At 49.3% G+C, this 22,515-nt stretch overlaps 1 protein-coding gene across 1 annotated transcript in view; it reads left to right on the top strand.

The window, feature by feature from the left end:
- The first annotated feature begins 155 nt into the window (after positions 1-155).
- Positions 156-22,515, top strand: part of LRP1 (LDL receptor related protein 1) — a 117,512-nt gene continuing 95,152 nt past the window's right edge. The window contains exons 1-6 of the mRNA XM_044679937.1: positions 156-365; positions 7,431-7,553; positions 10,370-10,507; positions 12,539-12,658; positions 19,142-19,270; positions 19,723-19,986. Of these exons, the coding sequence (XP_044535872.1) occupies positions 278-365; positions 7,431-7,553; positions 10,370-10,507; positions 12,539-12,658; positions 19,142-19,270; positions 19,723-19,986 (862 nt within the window). The 5' untranslated portion in view covers positions 156-277. The remainder of the gene's footprint in view (positions 366-7,430; positions 7,554-10,369; positions 10,508-12,538; positions 12,659-19,141; positions 19,271-19,722; positions 19,987-22,515) is intronic.

The raw sequence follows: 22,515 nt of genomic DNA, 5'->3' as shown, positions 1-22,515 counted from the left end.
GGAGGCGGCTCCGAGATGGGGCTCTGAGCTAAGCCCAAGAGAAAAGGAGGGAGGGGGGACGTGGAGGGGTCGGATTTGGGGGCGCATCCTCCCCGCCTGCGAGCTCCAGCTGGGGGGCTCCTAACTGCCGCCTTCTCTCCCCCGCCTCACCTGATCCCAGAGCAAGAAAGACCAAACTAAAGGCGGGGAGGAAAAGGGGGGACCCCCCTGAGGGGGGCCGAGACTAAAGGAGCCAGATTCCGGAGGAGGGGGCTGCTCGCCTCGGCCCCACACCACCATGCTGAGCCCGCTGAGCCCACTGAGCCCGCTGCCGCTGCTGCTGCTGCCGCCGCTGCTCTCGGCTCTGGCCGCAGCGGCGATGGATGGTGAGTGAGGGCCCCCCTCCCCCGAGGACGCCCCCTCCCCAGTCCCCACCTCTTACTGCAGAAGGGGAGGGAGGCGCCGCCTGGGGGTGGGGGGCCTTTGTTAGCCAGGGCCAGCTGACACTGCAGCGCCCGGGCTGGGGCCGGAGCTTGGGGGTAGGATGCTGCCGGGACCCCCCAGCTCAGACAAAGACGCCCCCTCAGTGCCATCGAGGATAGAGGAAGGCCTGAGCCGGCTCGATCTGGGGCTGAGGAGGTGTCCTGGGCACCCACCCCTGCCCCCACCCCCCAGCCCCAGCCCCAGCCCTGTCTGAATTGTGAAGGAATCTGGATTTGCATTCAACCTCTGCAAAGGGGGGGGGGGGTCCTGCAGTGCGTTCCTGATGCGTGCAGGGAGAGAGCCCAAGGGGGAAGTGCTTTGCTGAGGTACCCAGGGCACCGGACAGAGGTGTGGGAACTAAAAGATGGACTGGGGCCTGGAGAGGGCTGGAGCAGTGGGTTCTAGAATGCCTGGGTTCTAGCCTAGGCCTTCGGGGTTCCACCTCTCTGCATTCCCCCTTTTGTGGGCCTCTGTCAGTAGCCAGGGCTCGGTGGAGCTCTATTGGGATGGAGGTGGGAGGGGTGGGGGTTGTTATGCTACTTCGAATTTCCCTTCTTCATTTCTGGAGGTTGGAGATGAAACGTCAGACGTCATCAGTGGGGAGAGGGGCTGGGAGGCTGCTGGGGATCGCTGAGGGGTGGGGTACAGAATAGGAGAGTTGGGTGATGAGACTGGTGAGGGGGATACTGCTGCTATTTTCTATTCTGCAACTTAAAGTGAATTTGGTTTTAATTTCAACCCCCCTCCCCCTTTGCATAATGCAGACATCAGCTCCAGCAAGAACTATGTGTGCCTTGGGGAACTGAGGGTGACCTCTTGTTCCCTCTCCTTTCCTTTCCTTTGGCTACCTTTCCTATTTAGCCCTGAGTCATGGATTCAAGTCTAGTCTAAGTCCTGAACTGGGGCAAATAGATTGGGGGTTGGGCTAGGCTAAACTGAGCCCCAAAGTGTGTGTTGGGGGGGTGTCTCACCACTCTCTTCCCCCAGGGGGCTCCATTCTCTGCCCATAGCAAGAAATAACTCTCCCTCCCCAGGCTCCCCACGCCTCCAACCCCCACTTCCAAAGGCCATAACTTTGCCAAGTTTGGGGTTGGGAAAGTTTTTCTCAGAAATCCAATGCCCTGACCTCAATGGGAATCCAAGACCCTCTTACTCTGGTTAGGAGTGAGACTGGGGAGGGGGAGAGAAGTTTGGGGAGCAGAGTGGAGAAGGGGGAGATCCAAGGCCCCCTCCCTCCCTCAATTACAGCATCCTTCTTGGCTTCTTTGGGCCAGCAGGGAAAGCAAACCAGAAAGTGACCCGTTCCCTCACAGGAAGGGAGCATTGCGGACTTCACTTCTCCCCAAACCAGCCTGGCTCTGCCCGATGTACCCCATCCACCTAGTTAGCTTCTTTTCCCCTTCAGGAAGGAAGATCAAGGCTTGTTCTCTTCATTATGAGGCAGGAGGGGAAAGTGAGACAGAGAGAATTGGGCCTTCTGGGTCTGGGAAAGATTAGGAAGAACCAGAAAAGTCAAGCCAAGGAGAGAAAAACATTTTGGTGGAGGGTGGAAGAGGCTGGAGGGGCCACTGCAGGGAACAGAAAACATCCTGAGACGGTCTCCCTGGCCCAGCTGGAGTTTCACAATGAGATGAGAAAGGGACACAGCTGTCCTGTGTGTAAGGGTTCTAATGCTAGCTTTGGCTACTCCCTCTGGAGTGGGAGAGTTGGGGGAGCCGTCGCAGACACATTCAGCCACACTAACAGTTTAGGCCCTATTCTCCTGACCTCTTGTTGCCTTTTTCCAGTATTGCCCCCTCCCCAGATTCCAGTATCTCAAGCCAAGCTGTACCCCAAAGAAGGAGATAAGAGAAGCAGTTAGACCAGGGAGAGGGCTCTCAGGGAAGTCAAGGAGCCGAATTTCATAGCTCTGGATGGGCACACATTTATTTCACTTTTTCAAGCCTCAGTTTCCCCACTTGTAAAATGCGATGGTAATACATGTACTCTGCCTCACAGGGCCACTGTGGGGAAAAGTGCTTTGTGAACTCTGAAGTGACATATACATTCAAATTAATATTAGGAGGAAAACTTCTGAGTGGTTTGAGTTCCATCCCTCAGTTTCCCTCTTTAGACACTTCTTGCCATGTGGTGGTAGTTAAGGAGAGGAGGAGGCTAGCCTCTTTGAATTGATAGAAGATTTGAGGGAGGACTTGATTTGAATTCCTTCTCCCCAAATCCAGTCCACCCTCTATTTTCTCTGTGGTGTACCCCTTCTCTACCCTCCCCGGATCATCTCCCTCTCCTCCCCCACCCCAACCCTGAGCTCAGACCATACCTCATCCAGAGCTGTCTTCTGGGACCCCCTTCCTTCTTCCCACCCTTATGTCAAAGCAGGGGCAAGGAATTGCCATCCGTGGTTTCCTCAGAGTTTCCCTTCAACCCTAATCATCCTTTCTTCTGCTCAGTCTCAGCCTCACCCCTCATCAGTGAGAGAAAATGGAGGGCCAGTCCCTGGGTCATTGGGCCCTGACCCCTCCCCAGATGATGAGTGGAAGACTTCAGGGGATGGTGCCAGTGACTGGCTTTGGGGAAATCCTTGAGGGGTTTCCTGACCTAGGTCTTCTCTGGGAGTTCTATCCCAGGCAGGCCTGGGGATGGGTGCTTGGCTTGGGGATGCCCAGCTTCTCCTTTCAATCCCTGGCCCTGTAGCCATGCCCCAGGTTTCAGCTCCATCAGCAGGAATCAGCATTGTTTAGAGAAGGAAGCAGTCGGCTCTAGAGTGTTTCCGGTGCCTGTGGCCTGGAGGCACCAAGCGTGAAACCACCCTCTGTGGTGATGGAGGGAAACTGGGGTGGTGGGGTCATTTGTTCCCTGCCTGCTCCTCCTCCCCCAGCCCAAGGGACCTTTTCATGGAAGATGCTCGTCTCTCAGTTGGCCCTTCTCCCCCTTCCCATTGGAAAGGCCTTGACTGGAGAGACTCCTAGCCTCTTTCCTCCTCTGGGGAGCAGGAGCTTGTCCCTGGCTCCTGGCGAGCCCAGGCTGAGTGCAGGCAGCTAGGAAGAGGCCTTGGTCTCATCAGCCCCATTTCCTCCTGGTTGCCTCCACGATGGTGTCATTTGCTGGGTTCACCCCAGGACAGCTATGTCATTGTCTCTGGCAGCTCTTCTAGGTGGCCGACCCCTCCCCGTCTCCCTCTCTCTCCATCTCTCTTACCTTTCTTTTTGCCCTGGGCCTGGCTGTCGTGTGCCCTCTCTTGTGCTGGCCCAGGTGATGGGGCCAAAGGAAATGCTTCCTCTGCCCTTTAAGCTGCAGGTATGGAAGGGAGCGGCCCTGGGGCCAGAGCTTTGCCCTGTGGGGGGAGCTGAGGCAGCATGGGAAGGCAGGAGCTTAGACTTCTCCAGGAATTTCCCTCCCAATAATTGAAGAGCCCAGGAGAGACATATGGGGAGTCCAGTTAGCCGAGGGAATGTACTTCCTTACAGAGTATTGGCCCATAGGGTTGGGGCTGTGAAGGCAGAGGGATAGATGGGATGACCTCCAGGGCCAGCCCCGGGGGTCTGGGTTTCATTTGGGGAGAGGGGGAGAAAAATCGGGTGTGGGGTTAAGGGTCAGGCTCATGTCCTGCTGAGTCAATATTGACTCAGGGTGGAGGGGGCCTGCTTCTCCTCCCGCAGCGGTCTGAGCCACCCCATCCATCCATCCTGGCCACAGAGCAGAGGCCCAGACTCAGGAATGACAAAAATGTGTCTGAGCCTCTGGGAGCCTTCTGAGCTACAGGGTAACACCCAAAATACATGAAATCAAGTAAAAAGCTCTCGGTTTGGGCCTGCGAGGCCCTTCTCTGTCCCTGGGCCTATGTGGAAGTCCAGATTCTTGTACCCTGTGCCTCCCAGAGGGGGCTGCTCCAGCCCCTACCTTCCTCTCTTCCCCTACACTTATTCCATGTGATTCCTTTCCTTAGATGGCCCCAGAAGAGGGAAATCCATGTCTCCCTTGGCCTCTGCTCCAAGCATGGGGGATCTCCCCTACTCTCTCGTTCCCACATCTCTCCAGCCTTTTGGGAAATCCCCTACTAGACCACTTCCCGTCCTCTCTCAAGCTTCCCTTTGTAGGGGCAGGGGACGACCAGCACCCCTTGTTCCAAGACTCCGCTGTCCCAGCTTCTTTTCCCCACCTGGTCACCTCTGCCTTCTTTTCCTTCTCCAGACCTTGTTCTCTTCTTGGCCACCTCCCCCCCCCAACGCTAGCCCCTTCTCCCTCTGGTCCCAGAAATGGTCAGCAAGACAGGGGAGTCTGTGTTGTGTCTGGCCGAACCCCCAAGCCCTGCTGCTTCCAGTGGGTCATTCTTAGTGGCCCCAGGGGCCAGGACTGGGCCAGGAGCCCAGGGTGGGGAGTGGGAAGAGCAGGGGCGTCAGCTAGCTTTAGCATGGCGGTCACATTCGTCTAGAAGCGAAGCCGAGAACAGACGCCTCTTCTGTCCTGCTGGCTGTATTCTCCCTCCCTTTCCCTCTCTCTTCTTTCTCCCAGAAGTTTGTTACCCAGCCAGCTGCCCCCCCCACCAAACTCCGGCTCCCTCTCCTCCTCCAAATGGAAATAGGCCAAAAATCGCCTCCTGTCACTGCCCTGCTGGATCTTAGCCTGTCTATGCAGCTGGTCAAGGAACACCACCAACTCGGGAGCACATCCCTGATTCTTCTTAAAGAAGGATCTTATCGCTCCCAAGTCTGAGCACTCTGCCCGCCCCGCTCTGCTTTAGAGCTAGGCAAAGGGTGTTGGGGTTCCCGTGGGTTTGGGTTCAGGTGATACAGATGGGGAGGGAGTGGTGTCTGCCAGCTCCAAGGGGAGCAAATTCTGAGTCCCACCAGATGGGGATGGCCGGTGGGACGAGAGTAAAACCCTTCCTTCTCTTCTCCTGGGCCAGGGTCCCAAGTGGTATGGGCCGGCCCTTCCTCCCAAGACCCCTGAGGCCAGAGGAGCCCCCCCCCCCATCCTGCTGCCTAGCCAGGGGAAGGCAAAAGGAACCCTGGGCTCGAGGCTTCTTGCTTTCCCTTTCTTCTTCAGTCCCTCCCCTCCCCCCCAAGAACACATCTGGTTTGTGAATCTCACTCATTCCAGCTTTTGGAGTTTGCCAGCTGCTGTTTCCTCTGTCGAACTCTAGCCAAAAATGGAGGGGGGGACAGAGGCTGGGGGGTGGGTGGAAGGGAGGAGGATGCTGAGTGGGGCATAGATGGGGGAAGGCTGGGGGAGGCAATGAAGGACCCTGCCTGGGCCCTGATTTTGAGTGTGACTGTCAGAAGGGGAAACTGAGGCCATGTAAAAAAGTGGAGGATGTGGGTAGGGCGGCAGGGAGCTAGTTCTCTCCTCAAGTGTCCCATCTGCCTCTGAATCCCATTCTGCACCCCTCCCAGCTCCTCCCCCCAGCCCGCAGAGTCGTGGGGAAGAAGACTGTTCTTCCGAATGCTAACGAGCTCCATTTCCCGGGAAGACCTCACAGCTGGTCCAGTGGGGCAATGAACTCAGCATTATCTACCTCCTCAAGGGCCCTTTATTTGGGGCTGAGGGCGAGGATGGATGGGGGGTGGGGGAGCTCCTGGGGCCTGGCAAGACCATCCTTGATGCATTTCCTGGGTTTTGCTAAGGTCCTGGCTAGAGGCCTGGGCCCCCTGGTGGGGAGGGGGGAGGACTGGAGAAAGGACATGGGGGTGGGGAGGAAAGGGATCTAAGAGGTCTGGAGCCCCCAAAGGGAAGATGGAGGAAATGGTGAGAGAGCCCCCCTACCCTGGCTTGGCATTTTCTGGAAGAGAAAGACCCACGGGCTTCCTCTCCCTAGAGAAGGAAAAGCAAGAAGCGAGGGGGTTTGCACTGCTCCGGGAGGGAGGTGAGGCCTCCGGTGGTAAGGATGAGGAGACCTTCCACCCTGGAGAAAAAAGCCTGCCTGGACCCTGTCTGGGTAGGCCAGAGTGGGGAACCAGAAAAATGAAGGAGGTGCCTGAGGAGTCTTGAGTGTGATAGAACTTCTCGTTCTTTCTTTCTGGAGGTTTCCTTAAATGTGGCTCTCCTGAGGGTCCTGGTCTTGGGCTGTCCTCCTGCCCCTGGGTATCTCCCCCGCTCCAAAGGCTTCCCCTGGCTCCTTCCACCTTGTCCCTTGGCACGGCGCTATGGTGGGCCGTCAGCTGCCTCGATCCTTCTCCGTGGGGCCTCAAACTGAGATCCCTTTCTTGGTGCCTCGCCTCCACCCCACTGATATACCATCATCCTGGTCCTCTCAATGGAGACCAAGTTGGCCATTGCTCCAAGAGGCTCCAAGGAAGAGGGAGACTCCCCAACCTTGCCACCCCGCGCCTCTGCTAGCTAGCTAGTGGCCCAGCCACGGTTGGTGCTGAGGGCAATTCGAACCTCATCCCTTTGTGGATGCCAGAGGTTTGGGGCTGTGGGGATGGAGCCAGGAATGTCTGGACAGGGTGGAGGTGGCCGGGAGGTATGGAAGAGCTAATGCTCCAGGTCTGGTTACAGGGACCAGGCAAGGTAAGGGGAAAAGCTCCTTAAAGCCTAGCTTTTTCTTGGAAGTCAACCTTATCCGTCAGCATCTTACAGGGGACAAAGCCGGTGTCTGGCCCGAGTGACCAGGAGCCAGAGGGACTGTCACCCCATGGGGGGACAAAGGAAAGGCCTCCTCAGAGGCTGCTATGAGGTGGGAGCAAAGGGGGAAGTGGAATGTGTTCCCTGGAGGTTCCTGCCTCCAAGCCCCCTCCCACCTCTCCAGGTACACGGTGTTCTGGGAGTGACCCGCAGGCTCTGGCCGTGACTCTCCCTCCTCCCTCCAGCATGTAGGCCATGGCTAAGAGCCCAGGCTGGATGGGGGAATGGTGTTAGGGGAGGGAACAGGGGGCTCCGAGCCCCAGAGGGAGATTCCAGCGGTGTGGGGCCCGCCAGATCCTCATTCTGATGCCCCTATTCTTCCTTTCTTTCCACCCCGACCCCCACAGCCCCCAAGACCTGCAGCCCCAAGCAATTTGCTTGCAGAGACCAGATCACCTGCATCTCCAAAGGCTGGCGCTGTGATGGAGAAAAGGACTGTCCAGATGGTTCCGACGAGGCCCCTGAGATCTGTATGTACCTCTGGTTACCCCTCAGACATTCCCTCAGCCATGCAAAGGGTCCTGTGAAAGCAGAGACTTTTTATCCAACCCTGGAGGAGCCGAGGACAATTTTGTCAAGAGGCAGCCAGGTGGCACAGTGGATTGGACCTGAGGCCCGGGAGGCCCAAATTCAAATCCAGCCTCAGATATGTACTACCTGTGTGGCCCAGGCTTGTCACTTAACCTCTGGTTGCTTGTTTCCTCTTCTATAACATGGGGGAAATGCAAGCAGTACCTGGCAGGGTTGTGTGAGGGTCCAGTGAGGTGATGTTCGTCAAGTGCTTAAAGAGCTCTTGAGGTGCTCGCTGCTATTGGGGTGCTCGCTGCCATCACATTGAAAACAATGGCTGTAGACATGTACACTACCCGTATGCCCCGCACACTCCTCGAGCTGGGACACTGTGCCCAGCAGCTCCTCCATCATTGACCATCCAGCCCTGGAGGCCTTGCACCCTGGCTGTCTATATCTCCCACACTTGTGTGCACATCTACCCCCTCCTTGCCCTTGGAACTGTAGTGTTCTCTTTCTTTTTTATTAAAACACTTACGTTCTGTCTTAGAGATTAATACTAAATATTGGGTCCAAGGCAGCAGAGCAGTAAGGGCTAGGCTATTGCGGTGAAGTGACTTGTCCAAGATCACACAGCTAGGAAGTGTCTGAGGCAAGATTTGAACCCAGGACCTCCCATCTTCAGGCCTGACTTTCTATCCACTGAGCCACCCAACTGCCCCTTAGTGTTCCCTTTCTTGCAACCCTAGCCTCCTCCCCCTCCTCCTGCCCTAATAAATGGTGTAATCCACATGAGCTGCTTAAACTGGGAGAAAGGTTCCCTTCCCTGCCAACCAGGACTGGTTGTGGGGGTGGAGGAATCAGATGGGAGGGCCCTGGGAGGCCACAGGCAAATACTGGGGCCATCTCCCTTCCTTAGACAACATGACCCTGCTGCTCCCCACAAAGACCGTGCAACTCCTTTGCAATAGGAATGAGCCTCCTCCCCACTGTTGACCAAATCAGAACCCAAATCTGTACTTCCCCAAACACTTGGGCTTCTCGGGCTCTTCCCAGACATGCCTGCCACCCCCCCCTCCAAAATAATTGCCAGGAGTAATTAGGGATCATAAGGGGCTGCCAGTTTTCTCTGATCTCTCTCTCTCTCTCTGTGTCTCTCTCTCACTCTCCCTCTGTCCTCCCTCTCTGTCTCTCCTTCTCTCCCTTTGTCTCTGTCTCTGTCCCTTTCTATCTCCCTCTCTCTCTGTCTCTCTGTCTCCATGTCTCTGTCTCTGTGTCTGTCTCTATCTGTCTCTGACTCTGTCCCTGTCTTTCTCTCCCTCTCTCTCTCTCTCTCTCTCTCTCTCTTTCACACACACACACACACACACACACACACACACACACACACACACACACACACACACTGCCCATGGACCAGTGACACTAGGCAGAATGGCTGTCTCAAAGCCACAACTATTGATGCCAACCCTTCAGAGCAGGGGTCAGGACATATGGTACTAATGGCACTTTCTTCCCCTATTTCTCTCTCCCCTATTCCTTGGTTTGGGAAAAGAGTCATGTAAGTCATCATCCAGTATTCTTTGGTGCCCTAACCCCCAGGTGCCCAGGGTCCTGTTCAGGACACAGGCTGCCCCCCTGCTTTATGTTCTCTGTTTGATTTAACGAGGACATTGCCAACACACACACACACACACACACACACACCCTTCCCATCACCCCTGTTTTGCCTAAACAGGGGCTGCCTGGAAGTGAGGGGGGGACCAGCCAAAGAGCATGATGCAAGTCCTGGCCCCCCTCCCAGCCTAGTCTCACCATTTAGTACTCTATGAAATAGGGATTTCTGGTGTAATCTTGGCCTGTCCCTGAGCCTACCACTAAGGGTCAGGAAAGATAACGTGGACAGAAATCCACCTTTGACCTTTCCCAGATTTTCCTGCCCAGCCAGGCTGTCCAAGCCAGGCTCCATCTTTGCCCTAGTTCTTTACCAGAACTATGACCAATGTGACATAGTAGGATTTTCTGCTTTAGATACACTATAATATCATTCCACCTACTCTCTCTCTCTCTCTCTCTCTCTCTCTTTCTCTCTCTCTCTCTCTTTTCCTCCTTTCTGTCTCTCTCTTCCCTTTTCTGTCTCTTTCCCCCTTTCTATCTCTCTCTCCCCCTTTATGTCTCTCTCTGTCTCTGTCTTTCTTTCTCTCTCTCTCACTCTCTTTCTCTCTGTCTCTCTGTTTCTCTTTCACACACACACACATACACACACACATACACACACACACACACACACACACACACACACACACAACCCCTGTCCTCCCCCTGCTCTGACCCTCTACCATTCTTCCCTGGTCTTTCTACTCCTCCTCCACCCCTAGCCCAGAACAATAAGGCAGCCTAGGTTGCCAGGAACCTAGGGCCTGGAGCCTGGCAGGGTACATGGCAATAGTGTTGGTCATTGTGCTTGCCTGAGGCCTAGTTTCTCCTTGACTTTGTGTTAATCAGCACTTCTGGGGAGGAAGCAAAGGCTGGGGACCTGTTGTTCATGGGGGTAACTCAGGACAAGACCCTGAAAGGGAAGAAGAGTTGGAGGCTCTTGGTGGGAAGAGGAGTTGGCTTTGAACTCCAAATGTTTCAGTTCAAACTTCTGGCAGATAGGAGAAGGATACTGCCCTACCCTGGAGGGGACAGTCAGCTAGCTCAACCACATTAACCAGAGCTTTCCACTGACCTTCCTCCCCATCATTCTCCTCTCCTTCATGCTCTCCTTCCCCAGGTCCACAGAGCAAGGTCCAGAGATGTCAGCCCAATGAGTACAATTGCCTTGGCACAGAGCTGTGTGTGCCCATGTCCCGCCTCTGCAATGGGGTACAAGACTGCTTCGATGGCTCTGATGAGGGCCCTCATTGCCGAGGTAAGTCAGTACCATCTCCACCGGCACCTCTTCTTGTGGTCCTTCTCCTAGAGCAGTGGACTGGACGTCAGGACCTGAATTTTGGCCCCGGTTCTGCCCCTCAATCTTTACCGGACCTTTCCCCCTCTCTAGCTGGGTTTCCTAACCTGTAAAATGAAGGAGTTGGTTCCTATGGTTTTAGCTCTCTCAGCCCTGGGATGGGGTTTCTCTTGGGGAAGAAATCAGTCGTTGGCACATTGCTTTGGGCAGAAATATTGCTGTCTCATGGAATCTGAGAAGAGAGAACACGGGCCCGTGGAGATCAGGGTCCTCGGGGTGTGTTTGTAGTGAGTCACAGAGGAGGAGCCCGCACCTTGGGGGAGAAAGTTCAAGGCTATTTTCAGGGAAATGGGGCCTTTTTGCTTCTCTTCCTCACTTCCCTGAAACTCTGAATCCTCCCCATCCCTTTGGGAATAGTAGTCACCACAGAGACCTGGGCCTGGCCAGAGAAGCGGTCAGTTGGTCAGGGTTGAGATGAGGAGGGGCTTTAGAGTCAGGGATTCATGGGGAGGGTCAGTGCTGCCATGAGGGGAGGGATCCTGAAAGAAGCTTCCGTGTGTACTATATCAGGGGGGATAAATGGGGTGATGGCCGAATGGCTGCCCATCTCAAAGAGAGAAGGCTGACACCGCAGGGAGCGGCAAAGGCAGCCGTCCTGGAGAAGCCTGGCCTTGGGATGGGAAGCCTGGAAAAGGGAGTCGAGAAGGAAATGTGGACAAGACTGGAGGCGAGGAGGAGGAGGGGATGAGACCCTGGCTGGAAGATGGTGGGGTCGGCCCTCTAGTTTACTAGTCCTGGAGGTTAAGAGGAAGGTTCTTCATGTACACGTGGGCCAAGTAGTTGGAAAACATCTGCCTTTGGGAGGAGTCACATCTGGATTCTGTTCACTGTTTGAGGATAGGGGGTGGGGAGGAGAGGAATTTGCAAAAGATTTTTTTTTCTTCCTCCTTTTTGTTTGTTTTGGCTCTTGTCTCTGGAGCCTGTGGGGTAGAAATGGGGGAACGCAGAGGGTCCAGAGTTTGAACTCTCATTCACCCCCACCCCCTTTTTCACCTGTATTGGTCATTTCAAGGGGCATTGGGGCAGGGGTCAAAAAGTGGGCAGGTTAAAGGTCATTTTCTTTGAAGTCACAATGTTTTTTTCCTCCCCCACCTTCAAAAACCAAACATCTAAACCTGGAGTTTGAACTCAGAGCTTATCAGCTTCCTGGGGCTTGTAACTATGCCCAAAAACCCAGGAGTCCCTGACATTCCCCTGCCTCCAAAAAAGGGAATATTCAGCTCTGGGATCCAAAGAATAGAACATTTTAATTCTCGTTGGGGAGAGGGGAGAAATAGATGCAGCCCTATTGTCTGCTTCCCAATACCCCCAAGCTCCCTCTGCCAGGCTTACAGCTTTTAAACCTTTGAGCAGATCAGGCAGTTCTCAATCTCTGATGCCGGGGCTTGGTGGGTAGATAGACAAAGGGGTCTTTGTGGTTGGCCTGCTGGGCCACCCAGCCCCACTCGAGGACTGCTAATTGGGTTTCAGGCCTGGGGGAGCAGCTGTTCCCCTACACACACACTTTCTTCCTCCTTTCAGTTCATTCACCTCTGTCTTCTGGGTGGAAGTGGGTCATGGGCAGAAGGAGGAAATGGAGAAAAGATGCAGAGAGAAACCCACGTCTTGCTTCCTCGGCCTCCTGTTTCTTCTACCCACCATCACCACCACCCCAAGGCAAAAATAGCAGGGTTCTTAGAAAGTTGGGGGAGGGAAGCTGCAGGACAGAAGGTGGAGCTCAGAGGGGAGGCACGCTCCCTCACACTGAATATCATGGCCCATGAGTCCTCGGCCCCAGGTCACCCCATCTTCTTATTTAGGCCAGAGGCAAGGATACCATTTGTCCTTTTTCCTTTCCTTAAGGAAGAGCCAGAAACCTTCCTAGGGGAGAGGACCCCAGGGAGGCATGATGGGACTCTGTGTCCGTGTAACCATCTCTTCCTCCTTCCCCAGAGCTCCGAGCCAACTGCTCCCGAGCAGGCTGCCAACATCACTGTGTCCCCACACTCAGTGGGCCCTCCTGTTATTGCAACAGCAGCTTCCAGCTCCAGAGTGACAATAAAAGCTGCAAAGGTATGTGTATGTGTGTGAGTCTGTATGTATGTGTGTGTCTGTGTGTGTGTGTGTGTGTGTGTAAAAAAGAGACAGAGACTGAGAGGGAGGGGGAGGGGGAGAGAGAGAAAGAGATGGATAGAGAGACAGAGACAGAGAGGGAGAGGAAGGGGAGAGAGAGAGATGTTAGAGAGGCAGAAAAACAGACAGAGAGTCAAAGACAGACAGAGAGACGGAGAGGGAGGGAGGGAGGGGAGAGAGAGAGAGATGTTAGAGAGACAGAAACAGACAGAGAGACAAAGACAGACAGAGAGACAGAGAGGGAGGGAGGGGAGAGAGGGAGAGAGAAACAAAGGGAGAGAGAGACAGAGAGGGGGAGAGAAAGACAGAGAGAGAGGGAGAGAGAAACAGGGAAAGAGGGAGAGAGACAGGGAGGGAGGGGGAGAGGAGAAAGAGAGAAGGTGGGGGAGAAAGTCAAAAAGGGAGGGAGGGAGGATAGATAGAGGGGAAAAGATAAAGGGTTGGAGAGGTGATTAAAGAGAGAGAGGGAATGGAGGAGGGAGGAAGGATAAGGGGAGAGAAATCAAGTGAATAGACAAATATTAAGCATTTACTACATGCTAAACACTGTGCTGGATGCTATGGCCAGAATGACCAATTAATAGATTAGTAATCAACAAATCTTTATTAAGTGCTTCCTATGTGTGAGGCACTGGGGATACCAAGACAGAAATAAAAGTCATTTCCATCCATTTCACAGACCTCAATCAGATCAAAACTAAAAAAGCGCATGACAAAAGTAAGAAGCAAGGGACAGCTAGGTGATTCAGTGGATAGAGCGCCAAGTCTGCATATAGGAGGCCCAAGGTTCAAATGTGGCTTCAGATACTGCCTAACTGTGTGACCTTATCGATCTTCTGCCTTGGAACTAATACTTAGTATTGATTCTAGGACAGAAGATAAGGGTTGTGTTGGGGTTTTTTTGGTCAGGCTGGCCAAATCCTAGCTGGTTGGGGTTGATCAAAAGTAGTCTCTTCCCCCACCCCCAGGAGCTTACATTTTACTAGAAGAGATAAGACAGACAAATAACTTTTCTAAGGCAAAATTAAGAGACTGTGATATAGTAGATAGAGAGCTGGCCCAGGAATCAAGAGGACCTGATTTCAAGTCCTGCCTCTGACATACTGACTGTATGACCCCAAGCAAGTCAATTAATCTATTAATGATCCAGGCAGTTCTGGAAGACTAAGTTATAAATGAGTAGCTGGTAAGTATAGTGGAGGTAGTTTTGACATCCAGAATATTTCTGTTCCATATCAGGCAGAGTGTGATAAAGAGCATAAAAGGCCACTTATCACCCCCACCAGATTGTAAGGTCTTTGAGGGTGGCAGCTGTCTCCTTGCTCATCTTTGTGTCCCTGTAGGCTAAAGTTGAACACATCTTTGTTCACTTGATTTGAACAATTGGTACAAAGAAAGTTTTAGGAGAGTTCTAAGGGGTGAAAGTCATTTCTCCTTTCTCGGGGTTGGAAAACTTGCAGTTGCTTTTGATTCTTCCCTCTTAAATAATCTCTCTCATGTCCAAAAAACTGCCTCCCCCTGTTGATTCTGCCTCTGGAACCTCTCTCATGGTCCTATTCCCCTTTCTCGTTACCAGTCTTCTCCCTGCCTTCGTCTCCAATCCATCCTTTACACAGCATGCCCTTCTGGATGGGGCCAAATTGTATCATTTCTCTGCTCAAAACTTTTGAATGGCTCCCCATCTAGGGACTCTCCAGGAAAGCCTGAACTCAGCTTGGCATTCCAAGCTCTGGGTAATTCTACACCACCCTACCATTCCAGCCTCATCTGCTTCTGCATACTCTCTGCTCTGGCCAGATAGGAGTACTTCCTATCTTCTGTGAGTACTGTCCTCATCTGTCTCTGTGTCTTTGCTCACACTCTTGGATTGTGTGCCCCAAATGCTTTTCCCTAGCCCTTGAAGCTGATTGAATTCCTTCTCAACCTTTAAAGCACAACTCAGCTGCTTTGGAGGCTTCTTCGATATTAGGTAATGATTTACCCAGTACTCCCAATCACTAATGACTTTCTCCCCTTCGACCTTTCCTAAAACTTTGTTTGTACCAATTATTCAAATCAATTCAACAAAGATTTGTTCAACTTTAGCCTGTGGGGACACGAAGATGAGCAAGGGCACAGGCGCTACCCTCAAAGACCTCACCTTCCTTTGGGGGTGGTTATAACATCAACAAGTATGGTACGAGGTCAGGATTACCTAGATTCTGGCATAGAGCAGGTAAAAGGGACCTTGGGAATGAACTAGTTGGGAAACTAATGCCCTTATAAGCTAAGATGTTTTTTTTTTTACATTTTAAATATTTGTTATATTTTAAAATAAAATGTTATTGTTTTGTTTTTATTTATTTTTATTATTTTATTTATAATTTTCTTATTATATTTTTAAATGAAGTTTTAAAATAGAGGAAGCTACAGATGGCAAGCTGGATGTGGACCTCTGGCCATAATTTGCTGACCCCTGATCTAGTCCAGAGTCTTCCTTTTTTACAGCTAAGAAGCCTGAGGATGAGAGAGCTTAGATAACTTTCCCAAGGCCAATCAGGTTAATAAGTCATGGATGTGGGATTTGAATCCAGGTCCTCTAATTTTTATTCCAGTGTTCTTTCCAGTATACCATATTGTCCAGGTTGTGATAAGGGCTAAGGAAAGATCCCAACAAAGTGCTCTTTGAACATGTTGAGCCAAGAGACATCATAGTCAGCCAGGGAGGAGATGGGGGAGCAGTTCCAGGCAAAGATCAGGGATGACTTCTTAGAGAAGATAGCAGCCAAACGGGGCCCTGAAGAAAAAAAAAAAAAAAGGATTTCAGTAGGTGGGAAGGAGAAGAATGTACATACCAAGCCTGTGCAGATGCACCAAGACCACGATCAGGAAACAGCTAGAAGTCCAATTTGACAGAAACATCAAGGGTAATTAAGGGGCATAATGTGAAATGATTCTGGAAAGATAGATTCGAACCAGATTGCTGAGAACCTGAAGTGTCAGGCAGAGAATCATGTATTTTATCTTGTAGACAATGGAGCTTGTCAGGATCAGACTTTACATATGTATCATGTATGTCTGATTTTATATTGTAGTTAAATCAGTCAGGCAATAAGCATTTGTCAAGAGCCTCATATGTCCCTGGGATTCTGATAGAACCTATAGATGCAAAACCAAAAATCCAACAGCCTTGGCCATCAAGGAGCTGACATTCAATAGGACGAGACAGCACGTGCACACAGAAGTAGAACAGGGTTTAGGATGTCTGACCCGTGTAGGGAACGTACAAATACCCTCGCTGGCCAACAACCAAACCATTCCAACCCTTATCCTTCCGTATCTGATACTGCTTCATTCCTTGTTCCTCCTCTACCCGGTTCTAAGGCAGTCTCAGGGTAGGTGCTGATATTTCCTCATCAATGAATAGAAATGTATGATCCCTCTCATGAATTAAGTCAGTCAGCCCCCACAACAATTTACAAATAAACCAGAGAAACCACTTTTTCCTCTGTCCCTGTCTCTCTTCTCTCTCTCTTTCTCTTCCATCTCACCCCCCCCCCAGTCTAATTAGGCTTACGTTAATAAACATCAATGTTATTTGCCATAAAATTTATCTATTGTATAATGAACGATAGAGGCACACTTCAGTATTTCAACAATGTAGTCAGCTGTGAGAAAGATTATATCGAGAATAACCTGTAACTGTCAACTGTGACTGCTGACTGACTCTCCAGGCTTGCACCACGATCTGAATAATAATCCAGTCCTCTCAAAATAGCACTTAAGAGTCTTTTCTTAGGATGTCTTCTCCACCAAACGGTTTAAATTTAATTCTCTCAAAATGTTTCCTCAGACTCCTTTCCAGTTAACTCAGAGCCTTTGGAAAGAAGTCTCTTTAGTCTTTGCGCTCTCTGCATCATGGTCTCTTCAGCCATGGCAGTTAACTCTCTCCAGATGACTGTTAACTGTATCTCCAAGATCCTATTCTCTCTCTCTCTCTCTCTCTCTCTCTCTCTCTCTCTCTCTCTCTCTCAAAGATTCAGAAACAGTATCCAAAATCTTGATGAGAGCTATGTAAACTAGTGTTACATTTCTAGCTCCCAACAAATCTAAACTTTCTATTTAGAAATATACATAGAAAATTTCTATATGTAAATAGAAATAAATATACAATGTCTGTGAGTAAATAGAAATAAATATAAAATTTTATGTAAATATAAATATAAATTTTCCATGTGCAAATATAAATATAAAATGTATATATAAATATAAAATTTCTGTGTAAATAGAAATAAATATACGTCTGTGAGTAAATAGAAATAAGTATACAATTTATATATAAATATAAAATCTCCATGTATAAATACAAATATAAAATTTATAAATATAAATTTCTGTGTGTAAATATAAATATATAATTTATATGCAAATATGAAATCTCTATGTATAAATATAAATATAAAATATCCATGTGTAAATATAAATATAACATTTATATATAAATAGAAAATCTCTATGTGCAAATATAAATAAATATACATTTTCTATATAAATATAACATTTCTATGTGTAAATAGTAGTAAATATAAAATCTCCATGTGTACATATAAATTTTCTATTTGTAAATATAAATAAGAATAGAATTTCTCCATATAAATATAAGCATAAAATTTATACATGAATATAAAATTTGTATGTTATGTATTGCTATATATCTATAAATAAGTATAAATTTTCTCTATATAAATATATAAGCATAAAACTTATACATAAATATAAAATTCCTGTATACAAATAAAATTTATATAAATATAAATAAGTATAAACTTTTCCATAAATATAAATTTTCTATATATGTATAAATTTCCTATATATAATATAAACACAAAACATACATAAATATACAATTTCTATATTTCAACACAAATAAGTATACATTTTCTCTATATAAATAAGCATAAGACATAAGTAAATCGAGATTTTCTATATGTAAATATAAATTCATAAAATTTCTCTCTAAACATAAATAAGCACAAAATGTATAGATATAAATTTCTATATGTGAATGTAAATACAAATTTTCTGTATAAATATGAATATGGAATTTCTACATACATATAAATAAATATAAGTGCGAGGTAAATTATTTGACAAGGCTCTAGCAGTTAGGAAAATCAGGAAAGGTTTCATAGAGGAGGTGACATCTAAGCAGAGTTTTGACGGAAACCAGGCATTTTAAAAGGCAGAGATAAGGGAGTTCATTGCAGGGATGAGGGACCACCTGATGCAAAGGCATAATGATAGGAGAGGCAGTGTTGTGTTTGAAGAACACCAAAGAGACTAGTTTGGCTGGATTAAAGTTTTTCTGGGGAGAAGGGAGGGGATAAGTATAACAGGAAGAGAAGGTAGATTGTAGTCAGTCAGTAAAAGGTTTTAAATGCCAGGGAAGTTTGTACTTGTTCTGGAGGTAATCAGGCACTGCTTTATGAGTGGAGGAGTCAAAGGTTCAGATCTGGTTTGGGGGCATTTCACTTTGGAAAGGGGAGATACTTGGGAAGTCATTGGAAGTCCAGCTGAAAGGGGATGACTTCAGCTGGTGACCAAATGAGTGGAGAGAAGGAAACTAGGAAGAGTTGTCCATGTGTGTGGAGAAGGCAAAAAATGGCAAGAGAGGGTGAAGGAGGATAGGGATGACTCCAAGTTGTTCCTGTGGAAGAGCGGCTTGGGGAAAAGAGAAAGTATTTGTGTTTGGGACATCTTGAATTTGAGATGCCTGTGGGGTAGCCAGTTCAAAATCTCCAGTAGGCCACTGATGATGTAGGCCTGAATTCAATGCGAAAAACTCGAGCTGGTTTTCTAGTCAGCTGCAGAGAGATGATAGTTGAGCTCCTGGGAGCTGATGGGGTCATTGAAAGAGAAGATGGAAGGAAAAAAGAAGAGAGTCCAGGACAGAGCTTTAGGTTTAACCACTATTAGGGGAGATGATGTGCAATGCCAGTCAGCCGAGAAGCCTGAGAAGGAATGGTCAGACAGGTAGGAGAAGACCCAGGGGAGAGCAGCGTCACTAAAAACCAAGGGAAGAAGATAAATACATGAGGAGACAGTGCCACAGAGCCCCCTACTTGGCTGTCAACTCCATGAGGGAAGAGAGCCCATCTTCCATGAGCTTCTTGTCTCCCCTTTGCCTCCTACTATGTTCTGCATATCTGAGTAAGCACTGAATGAATATTTAATTAATTAAATTGTTAGAAGAGGAGTAAAAAAGGTAGTCCTCTGGGTGCATGAAGGGGGAAGGAATTCCCTTCAGCCCAGGGTTAAGGAAGCTTCATGGAGGAGAGGATGGAAAGCAGTCAGTGCCTTTCATGGGGATCTCTTTGGCCTGGGGTGTGGGGACAGATAGAGGTTAGTGACCACTGGGTCTCACTGTGTATTTTCTTCCCAAAGACTTTGATGAGTGTTCCGTCTATGGAACATGCAGCCAGGTGTGCGCCAACACGGATGGAGCCTTTACCTGTAGCTGTGTGGAAGGTTACCTGCTACAACCTGACAACCGCTCCTGCAAGGCCAAGAATGGTATGTATATCCAGAAAGACCAAGCGGGACCCTGAGCCCCATTGCAGCCTTGTTCTTCTCTCTCTTGTGTCCTTAGAGCTAGTGTGGTGGTCATGCTGGTGCCTTCTTCTCCCTCTTCCTCCTTTTCTTATGTCTTCTGTGTATATCAGAATGGAGGTGGTGGGGAGCCTTCTCCCTGATCCTCTGTGTGTGTGTGAGATCTGGTGGGAGGGTGCCCTTTCTCTCTTACTGGAGCTGTGTGGACAGGGTTCTTTCACTTTTTCCTCTCCCTGGAGCTGGTATGTGTCATACTTAATACTTTCAAGGGTTAACTAACGTCTTTAAGATATATCTAATTGTCAGTGTCCCCAGGATTCCTCTCTCCCCTTTTCCCTGAAGCTCTTTTTCCTGACCTCTCAGCTCAGAGCCAGGATGGGGCGTCCTTGACTCTTCTTTCATTCTCTCCTTCCCAGAGCCAGTAGACCGCCCCGCTGTGTTACTGATTGCCAACTCCCAGAACATCTTGGCCACATATCTAAGTGGGGTGCCAGTGCCCACCATCACACCCACGGGCACCCGCCAGACTACTGCCATGGACTTCAGTTATGCCAATGAAACTGTGTGTTGGGTGCACGTAGGGGACAGTGCTGCCCAGACCCTGCTGAAGTGTGCACGGATGCCTGGTCTCAAAGGTTTTGTGGAGGAGTATTCGATCAACATCTCTCTCAGTCTGCACCGTGAGTCACTACCCGCTATAGTAGCACAGCTTTCCTCTTAGCAGCAGTTAAGGTGCAGGGTAGGCAATAAGATGGATTGCCTGACTTGTGTCGAAACAAGAGCATGGACAGAAGGGCTCCTTCTGGTTTGTGGAGAGGAGAATAAATGTAATGATTCCCATCTAACATGGAAATTAGAAGGAGGATGGGATAATTCGTGTTTGATATGGAAGCAAGGGATTGGATGGGATGATTCCTACTGGGTGATGAAACAAGAGGATGAATAGTCATCTTTCTGTCCAGTTTGCTGGCAGGAGGTTGGACCCTTGTCTGTCATGGAGGCAAAAGAGGATGGGTATCATTCACGTGCGATATGAGGTCAGGAGTCTGGGCGACTTGTATTTGATGTGGACGTAGCAAAGCGAATGGGATGATTCTCGTCTAGTATGCAAACGGTGGAGGGTGGATGGATGGGATGACTCCATTTGATGCAGGGGCAGGGTGGAGGTAAAGGAATTAGATGGGAGGATTCCTGTTCAGCATGGAGTCAAGGGAAGATGGTTGAGATGGTCTGCATTTGATGTGGATTCAAGGGGATTGGATAGCATGATTCCTATCTGACATGGAGTCAGGGGAGGGTAGATGGGATGACATATACCTGATGTGGAGGTTCAGGATTGTCAGAATGATTTCTTTCTAATATGTAGACAGTGGGATGGATGGGATGACTGATGGAGAGGAGGGAGTTGGATGATGTGACTCCTGTCCACATGGATACAAGGGATAGGGATGGACAAGATAACTTATATTCTGTGTGGATGCAGGGGCTTGGATAGCATGATTCCTGTCTAGTACGGTGACAAGGGGGAATGGAGGGGATGACTCCTGTCTGGTAATGGAGACAAAGGGAGATGGATTCCTGTCTAGCATGAAGACCAGTGAAGGTGGGATGACTCCTGTCTGGTATGGAGACAGTGGTGGACGGGATGACTCCAGTCTAGGATGCAGACAAAGGAGGATGGATAGGATGATTCACATTTGATGTGAGAGCATAGGATTGGAAGGAGTGGCTCCTGTCTGCTGTGGCAATGTGCGATCCTGAAAGCTAACTCCTGTGTGGTTTATAGACGAGAAGGTGGATGGGATGGCTTCTGTTTGCTCTCGGGGCAGGGTATCCAAATGGAATGGCTCTTGTCTGATATGGATATAGGATTATGGTTTGAATTACATCTGTCTGATTCAAAGTCAGGGATTTGAACAGGGCGACTTGTATATTCTCTGTCTTGGATAGAGGCAGGGGGTGAGCTAAGATGATGCCTTTGCTCATGGCCTAGGGTTATGGATGCTAGAGGCTGGCCAGGATGCCACTTAGCCCACTGTAGGAAGGAATTAGGAGGGGGGAAATTCAAAGAGGAAACTGAGAGGGGATCTGAGGAAACATCTCTAAAGAATGAGGACAAGGATATAGCCCTCTCTTCTAAAAAACTGAGAGAGTAGGGAATTGACTGAGTCAGGAAAACCTAGATTTTAGTCTCACCTCTGATGCATGACAGGTGAATGACCCTAGACAAGTCTCTTAACTTTCAATGCCCTGGGTACCACCCTAGAAATATCAATCGGAGAGGAGGTGCTAGTTGACAGAAGGAATTCCCTATCAGGAGATCTCTATACCAATGAAAATTACAGCTCCAGTACAAGAAATCAATTTTAAAAGACCCAAGGAAGCTAGAGAGTGTTGTAGGAAGAAAACAGTTAGACCTTGGAGGAGACTTCCTATGATCTCAGAGGCCAGATGGAATAGAGCAGGGACATCTTCCTTGGATAATACTGGGATCATGGTGTTGGGAACTAGAAGGGACTTTAGGGGACACATAGTCCAAGGATTCTTAACCAGTTGTTGATGAACTTTCTTTTTTGAAAACTGGATAATTGTTCTTTACAATCCTACCTACTTTATTTTGTGCATTTGAAAACATTTCTGGGGGCAGCCAGGTGGTTCAGGGGATAGAGAGCCAAGTCTGGAGATGGGAAGTCCTGGGTTCAAATCTGGCCTCAGACATTTCCTAGCTATGTGGCCCTGGGCGAGTCACTTAATTAACCCCCATCGCCTAGCCTTTATCACTTTTCAGCTTCAGACCTGATACTTAACATCAATTCTAAGACAGGAGGTAAAGGTTAAAAGACCAAACCCTTTTGGAGGTTTCCCCAGTGTCAGAGGGGTTAGTGTTACATAAAGAGAAGAACCCGTGATCTAGTCTAACCCGGGCTTCTCAGCCTACAGCTAAAGAAGGCAAGATTGCCACTTAGGTTGTCAGTAGTCTTTGCCGACCATTTCAGTCTGGGGCCTCAAAGCTAGGCTCGATCGACACTTCCCTCCTCAAGGCCCTTGGGATTCTGAGATGGAGTGGGCTGACCTCAGGGCTTCCCACCATCCAGGGTGGAGTAGGTTTGATGATGTGAACGAGAGCGATGGTGCAATAGGGAACTTCAGAAGGGAAAGTGATGACTTGTTTTGCACTAGTGTTTTTGTGAAACACCATTACCACCTTC

This window comes from Gracilinanus agilis, chromosome 5 (assembly GCF_016433145.1).
Source record: "Gracilinanus agilis isolate LMUSP501 chromosome 5, AgileGrace, whole genome shotgun sequence".
Classification (NCBI taxonomy): Eukaryota; Metazoa; Chordata; class Mammalia; order Didelphimorphia; family Didelphidae; genus Gracilinanus; species Gracilinanus agilis.
The sequence above is the reverse complement of the archived record's forward strand: the minus strand, read 5'-3'. Positions and strand labels throughout refer to the sequence as shown.